This window comes from Cygnus atratus, chromosome 8, assembly GCF_013377495.2.
Source record: "Cygnus atratus isolate AKBS03 ecotype Queensland, Australia chromosome 8, CAtr_DNAZoo_HiC_assembly, whole genome shotgun sequence".
NCBI classification, from domain to species: Eukaryota; Metazoa; Chordata; class Aves; order Anseriformes; family Anatidae; genus Cygnus; species Cygnus atratus.
The window spans coordinates 27,523,912-27,531,782 of NC_066369.1; the positions used below are offsets into that span (position 1 = coordinate 27,523,912).

At 45.7% G+C, this 7,871-nt stretch overlaps 1 protein-coding gene across 1 annotated transcript; it reads right to left on the bottom strand.

The window, feature by feature from the left end:
• Positions 1-398: 398 nt before the first annotated feature.
• On the bottom strand, positions 399-7,651 carry TTC4 (tetratricopeptide repeat domain 4). The gene is made up of 10 exons (XM_035537309.2): positions 7,548-7,651; positions 7,348-7,465; positions 7,076-7,237; positions 6,497-6,574; positions 5,564-5,688; positions 5,183-5,269; positions 4,347-4,561; positions 3,072-3,153; positions 1,960-2,042; positions 399-1,095 (listed from the first exon to the last, which is right to left on the bottom strand). Exons 1-10 carry the CDS (start codon positions 7,617-7,619, stop codon positions 990-992), a joined length of 1,128 nt encoding a protein of 375 aa, XP_035393202.1. The 5' UTR covers positions 7,620-7,651; the 3' UTR covers positions 399-989.
• Positions 7,652-7,871: the final 220 nt, after the last annotated feature.

Below are 7,871 nucleotides of genomic sequence, written 5' to 3' on the forward strand. Positions count from 1 at the left end.
CGCACAGCGCAGCAATTTAGAAATAACTAAACAGAACGCCCGACTGTTTACTTTCGTTGGAGCTGTCTGAAGCCAGCTCTGGAGAGAAAAGTCCTTCGTGATCTAACAGAAGCTTTTATGGCTGAAGAGCCTTTTGACGCCCTCTGAACTTGATGTGTCTAAAACTGCAGCCACTATTCATCAAGGCAGCTTAGCGATAGAGAAATTTGAGATTCAGAATTAATTGTAATTAAAAGTGGAAGCTCCTAGAGAAGCACAGAAGGCTACGTTGCCACTACCAGTTAACGTGATGGATGAGGCTGTTGGGTTGGGGTTTAGAATTACCGTTTGTCATTCGCTTTTAGTATTTCATACAGGGAGAAAAAATGATCACCTCATTTATTAGGCAGGAGTCAATCTGCTTAAAATAGACACCTTTATTTCCATTTCATATAGGTAGCAAAAGTCGGTAAAACACACCGCTCCAGACAAAGAGCTCTGATTTACTCAGGCTGGCAGCAGAGCTGAGCGGTGAAAAAAGCAGCTGCTGCTTAATCCTCAGAGCTAGAACGGCCCATGCAGGAGCCTGACCGCGTTCAGCTCGTGGCAGCAGGCAGGTACTCACCCCAGACCACTGCTGTTAAACCCTGGCAACTACAACCCACCTCACAAGGAAATCCGTGATTTTTCACAGGTAAGTACATTCCCAGCTGCTGCTGCTTCAGCTGCAGCCAATGTTTGGCACCATTTCAGGTTTGTTTCAAAACCCCATGCAGCCTGTCAGAGAGGAGACCTTCTGCAAGCCAGCTGGATTGCTATTTAAACAAATAATCCCCTCTTGTAAGCCCTTCGTTCTCCTTCTATGCTTCTTTGCTGGAAGTTTCCCCACGTGCCAAGATTATTTCTCCCCTGAAGTGTGCGAGGTGTTTTTGTGCAAGCAGAAGTTTGCATTCTGTAGCTGAGACAGAACAGAAACAACTGTTTCTTGCACCAGATTCCTTGTTTCATTCTCACTGTTGTAGTTGATGCACCTTCCTGCCAGTGAAGTAGTTCTTGGAAAAAGGAGAACGCTTCACAAATGCCAAAACTGTCGGCGTCCCAGCCTTCACAAAATACCTGCAAAGAGTAAAGAGAGTCCTTTGGTTTTCCTGTATCTGGCAAAGCATTCTGCAAAGCAGGAGACTTCTGCCCAGCTCAATACAGGCTGACGAAAAGTTTTTGGCTGATTGGCAGAGCCTTTCCTAGCTGGGACTACACACATCCGAGGAGGAGCATTTTATAAAACAATGCTTCTCCCTACAACTACTCTTAATTAAAAGAGAGCTGTTATTCTGTCCCTGGAAGGAGGCTTCTGCATCTGCCCATACGGCCTGAAATCTGAGGGCTTGTGCATGCTGCTGTTTTATGGAGTGCCAGTTCAGACACGGTCTGCAGCAGCAGGACCAGAGCTCTGCTCCCCGGGACAGACCAAGGCACTGCTGCCGCGCTGCAGGCCTTCCCCAGCTAGCTACAAGACGGTGCGAGCTAACAGCACGAGCTTTACAACGTTTTTTTTAAATTTCACAAACAGCCAATTCTTTTCTCTAAATAACTGCACAACACTTGAAAGTCAATTCCAGAGAGTGAAACTGTGCTGCAAGCTGGGCGGGGACCTGCTCGCACAGGGTTATGAACAGTAAGAGCATTGTTAACCTTCAACACGCTCTCTTTATACACTGCTGCTTGTGTGTAGTCCAACTCGCCCTTCCCAACTCTATGCAGCCCTGGAGAGAGCTGTGCATTTTTTTGGAGGGAAAAAACAAAAACCAAGTCGCTAAAGCCAGCCACAAAGTCACGTGGTCCTGGTGTTTTACATCTTCCCCGCTTTGAGATGGCCACGAGTTAGGACTGTTAAATCAGAGGAAAAAACTGCCCTTAAAGCATAAAGCTTGTGCTTTGTGCCTTTGTGCTCCCACTGGAAGCGAACAGGTACAGCCTCACCTTTGGTGCTGCAGCGCTTGTAGCAACGTCTGTTCTGGGTTCAGCTCATACATTTCTGCCCTTTCTTCATCTTCAAAGTAGAGCTGAAGAAATTTGGGAGGGTTATTACAGACTTCAGACACAAGAAGGCAAACTACTACGCTGTTGAAAGCCCAGGAGCAGCACACCACAGATCTACTAGAGGTTTATCAAACTTCTGTACCTTGAACTGGCTGTGTCACACACTGTTTTCAGCCATGCATACCGTTTTGTGTAAATTCAAAGTCTTCCAGGTACAAACCAGCTCAGCCTCTTACGGCAGTGGCAGGAGGAACACAAAATACAGGGGCTGCTCCTGTGCTTTACAGCAAAGCAATCCCAGTCTTTTTGGATTTCACCTTTTAACAGGTTAAATGTAGCAATGGGAGGAATTAAACTGAGTAGGTTTTAAAGAAATCCATTCTATTTGTTTAAATAGAAGAGATTCAGATCTGGCTGTGCCTTAGATTGTGCGTACACGCACACAGCTACAATCCAAGTTTGTAATCTGGTAAGGTACACAGATGTTGTCCTTTTGGACCTGCCTGCCCACCACACTACCGGCTGCCCTGCTGCCTGGCACGTGTCAAGTGGAAAATGAGACAAACATCAACAGCTTTCTAGGTACAGCTCCTGAAAAGTTCTCCAAACCTGCTGTAGCCACAGCAAAATCGCATTGACTTGATGGGTTTAACTGGGTGGGTGTTTAACTCCCACCAATTAGATCTGAAAGTAATATCTGTTTTTTTGTTTTGTTTTGTTTTAAAAGTATTTTATCATTTGTATTGAACAATTTCACCACAATGAAGTGAAAAAGCAAGCAGCTTACCCACTCGATGGTCTAAATCTTAATTACTGTTATAAAAATGCGAATCTAGGCAATATCTATAAATACCTTCGACCAAATACAATGTAAGTGCAATAATAAAAAACGTACTTTGGAAAATGTTCGAGTTCACAAGTGAACGCAGATCTCCAAATCCTTACTTCACAGCCACGTACGGTAAACAGATAATGGTACCATTGCTTTCATACACACAAAGATGCTTAATATCACAAACAAACTCAAATAGAAGGAAAGTCAAATTTCTCACCTCGAGATTGCCGGGAAGGTATTTTCTTTCTAAATCCCAAGGAGGTAACTCAGCAAACATCACCGTTAAATGATCAATAAATCTAAAAAACAAAACAAAAAAAAAACAAATGGACTTGTTAGCTTAGTGTTTGGTTTAATTTGTACAGTTGGCATGTGAATAATGGTAAAAATATGTTAACAAAATCAGTCTATAGACTGAAAATAAGTTTAGATGTCTACAAGTTTAATAGCTTCTTCCTTTGAAACTCATTGCTTTCGCCATGAGACCAAGGCCCTGGTTTAACTCATACTACTGGTTTCAAGCTTGAGCAGTGCAAGAGCAAGTTATTTTTAGCTTTCGTTTCCGCACTGAAAAAGGTGTAAAAATAAACACTGATTTTTTAATCTACAGCTGATTTTCCCTGGTCCCATCAGCACTGTGCTTCACCAGACCAGCGCTCAGAACATGCTCATGTGTCAGTCACTTGTTTATTTTGGTACGTCGGGAGAACTGGAAGCACCAGCTCTTGGAATTTGTTCCAAGAACCCGTTTTCACTTTCTTTGGTCATGAAAAGAGTACTGTGTAAGAACTACAGCTTTACTAATCTGTTTGCACTGTATTTTCAAGCTGTAATGTTGTTAGCGGATCTGAGGAATGCATATGTCCTACAACAAAATGTTACAAATTCTGAGTTTGTTTAAACTTGCCAGACCAGAAACTGAAGTTTACGTCAGGAAAGTGGAAGTCCCTTGCCAGTCACTTGCTTATAGTCTGTAAGGTCTACAGCACTTCAGTTAGCACTGAGAAAAGCCTAATGGCTCATTAGTGATCATGAGAGGCTCCTTTATGGAAGCATTTTACAATTTTTTTAGTTTAATCCTCTTGTCAAGACCCACATATTTGGAGGGTTTCAAAACAGGACAGTAGTGAACCTCTGAAATCCATGCATGCAGATGGGTCACAAATACCGCTGCCTAGTGGTGTAGGCTTGCAGTGTACGCCCCTTTAATCACACTCACCAGACATGTATGATGTGTTTCTCTGAACTATAAACGTATGCAATATCTAGATTTTGGCCCTCATATTTTAGAGCAGCATTTGTAAGTCACAGATCCCTTCCAGCCTGAATTATTCTCAGGTCATCCAGCACAACCTCCTGCTCAAAAGCAGGGTGAGCTACGAGATTCAAGCTCTGGAGCTACTTCACTGGTATGACACTGATTCACTTACTGGCTGTTGACATTTACTCAAAATTTTCTTTTATGCCAGAATGCTGCTGACGGTTCATTTACCTGGAGTTCTCATGGAAAGCCTCAATGAAGTCTGTCTGCTCGTGCTCAGGATACAGAAAGAGGACAGGCCAGTTCAGGTTGCCATCAGCATCTAAGTGCACCTTGGCCCCCGTGGCATTGTCGGAGTGGAACCCATCTAAAGATATCTCAGCCAGACCATCCGATATTTCCTCTTCATCATTTGAAGGTTCAAGAACCAGCTTGATATTTCTTTCCTAGGGGGGAGGAAGGAAATTAAAAAAAAAAAAAAAAAAAGTATGTGTGGAGATAAGATCAGAAAAATTAGCAGTAAGTAAAAGGACAAATTGTGTCACTCTTGTTAATGAGTCTGCTCTTAAGCATACCACCAAAAACTTTCCTACAGTATCAGACTTGGGTGACTGGTCTTCCCCATAGATTCCAGAACCTCAGCCAGGCACCCAGACTGCTCATTAAATGAATGATGAGTGGTGGGAATCCAGAGGAGTTAGCGTGCTGAGACAAAAGGCCTGGGAAAACATGGGGAAAGGGATGCATCTGAAGTTCTGTTCTTTGGGACCTAGCAAGCATAACTTCAGGATGCAACGACATGCAGCACTGAGTGCTCCTCTCGGATGCTTGGTCCATCTCCTAACACTAGGTTTGTATTTTGCATTAGTTGTTACCTAAAATATGGAAACAGTCCTGGGAGGTGGGGCTAGAGCCAAGCAGATAAGGAGAATCATGGTTTTATCTCAATATTTTTGGCACTAGCCCTCAAATCTGCACAGGAAAACAAATCCTTAGAGACAAACAAGAGAGTTCTTAAGGAAAAAAAAAAAAAAAAAAACAACACACAAATCCCCTCACTGACCCACCTTTATTGCTGCAAGCAGAATTTCCTTTTGACCTTGTTCTTTCTTCTCTATCACCTTTGCTTTCCTTGCGTCCCGCTCCTCAGCTCGCTGCGTGCAAGAGAAGATTGCACCATGTTCAAACACAGCAAGTCACTGCCCATCATTACTCTGCTGCTGAGTGGAGAAATCAGTCTGGATCTCCAGAAAGGCTCCAGCTCTTTTCCCTCCACATCTCAACAACACACGCTACGCAAAACCACCTCTCAGTTCTGTTTTGGGAAGAAATTACACTACAGAGAAACTTGCACAGAGTACTCTTTGGCCAAAGAGTTTCTAGATGGAAAGCAGGCAGAACCAATCCCGAAATAAGCACAGTAGATGCTAGACTGCCATAATATTTACCTTTAATTTGTCAGCTTTAGCTCTCATTTCCACAAGCTTTTTCTCTTTTGAATCTATTCGCAAGCCCTCCTCACACCATGCTATTGCTTCAGAGAAATTCTTTAGCTCCATGTGACAGAGAGCTCCTGGAAGGATTAAGACTTTAAGTGTCTGGTATTGGAGTCGGTATACGACTACTATACAAAGTGGTTATAAAGACAGCTTTAGGCCTAGTGCCTTCAAAAGGCATATACAGCAACACATGCTATTGTTTTGCGGGGTCACGTTCAATCACAGACTTCCAGCAGGTGTGGTAAGCCGAGAAGAACATCTAAAACGTTTTAGCAGCTATAGCACCACTTGCTAGTCTAGTCACAAGTCTGTGAAGGATGCTAGCAGTGTCTGTTATGAGCAAAATTTCATCATTAGAATTAACATTTCAGTATGTTTCAAAAGGAAAAATAAAGCAGTAATTTACACAGAACGAGAAATGAAAAATGAAAAAAACCAACCTTGCACTAAAAGCAAGTATTGTGGAAAGCAACAAAAATTATGCTATCTTCTATAGAAAAAGGTTCAGTGAATGCCTCTTTTACAAATAGGGAAACTGTAGAGCAAAATATAGCACTTTGATTAAAAATCCAATACAAATCACAAAGCTATGTATTGGAGAGAAACAGCAACAGCAGAACAAGAGAAGAGATCTAGTACAGTAACTGCTTTACTTTTCTGAAATGAATGCAGTCCTGAAAGAAAGCATGATGCACACTCGGAGTAATTTAAGGTTTATAAACACTGTTACTTAAACCACAGAAACATGCAGTGAAAAAAAGCAACAAAAGTCTACTCTGAGGTTTGTAACTACAAGAGTAACAAGTAAACACAACATACTTAAAGCTGTTTTGAGAGGATGTTCCTTGCACTCCATGCAGGAACACGCGCTTTAACACTTACCTCTTATGATTGCTTTGAGATGGGTGGGCTTCAGCTTTTTTGCTTGGATTGCATCATTGAGAGCAGAACGGTAGTTACCTATAGACGAAGAAGAAATGCTTAGAAACTTTGATTTACACTTCAAATCCAAGAAGATCCCTAAGCAACAAAATAGCTTATGTGGAGACTAATTCACCACTTCTACAGTCACAAGGAGACAAGTGGGGGAAGAAGGAGCAAACCTAGAGCAAGAAGTGCAAGGACAGGAATCAGACAGGTGAAAGATAAGCAACGTGACTGAGCAGATGATCTACCAACTGCAACAACACTAAAAGGCCAAGAACAGCCTCTTTGCTGTAGCAATGGTGTTGGTAGGACGGGTGGTAGCTTTGGGAGGACACAGTGAGTGGCAGAATCTGTTGCTTCAAGAGATGCTTGAGATCAGTGCAGGCCCTGCACACAGCTGGGCTCCAGTGTGAGCCAGGTTTTCAGGGTTCCAGACGTCTTTTTACCACAAATAAGCTATTTATCATGCTGTATTGCAAGAAAAGGAGAGAAAAAAAGGAGAACATCGAGGGAAAGCAGCTCTGGACCCCTCACCCAGGTGGAAGTGTGCGGCCCCCCTGTTGGTGTGCAGCACGGCGTTCAGCTCCACGTCCTCGCACTTCTTCTTCAGCCCCTCGCTGTAGGAGACGACGGCCCTCCCGTAGTCCTTCTCCCTGAAGTACTCGTTGCCCTCGTTTTTGTACATCTTGGCCAGCTCTGCAAGGCGGCACCAGGGCAGCGGCCTCAGGGGGGGCCGCGCAGCCCCGCCGCCCCTCGGGGCACCCCCAGCGCTGAGGGGCGGCCCCCGCCGGCTCCCGGCCCCAAACCTGCGGGGTCCTGCTCCTCGTCGAAGAGCAGGGACTGCAGGCAAGCCAGGTCGGGCTGCCGCGCCGCGTCGATCTCGGCCGGGCACCGCTTCATGAACATGGGGATGGCCTCCAGCTCCTGCGGGGCACACGCCTCGCCTCAGCCCGCGCCGCCATTTCGCTGCTCCCCCCACCTCCCTCCCGCTCCCCCGCCGCTTCACCTGCTCCCAGGTGTCCGGGTTGAAGCCGCCCCGGTACCTCCGAGCCTCGCCGCTCTCCTCGGGCTCCGCCATGGTGCTCCTGAGCCCGCCCCGCTCCTCACGGCCCTGCCCCATCCCCACAGCGCGGCGCCGCCTCAGCCCGGCCCACCCCCAGCCGCCATTTTGGCCGCCCAGCGGCTGAGGGGTCGCGGGACTGGTGAGGGGGTGCCGGGGCTGGAGACGGCAGCTCCGGGCCGGCTGCTCCTCGGGGGCAGCCCCTCACACCCTGCCCTGTTTCCTTATGCAGCCCCAAAAGCCTCCGCCCCGCTCCGTGCCAGGCAGGAG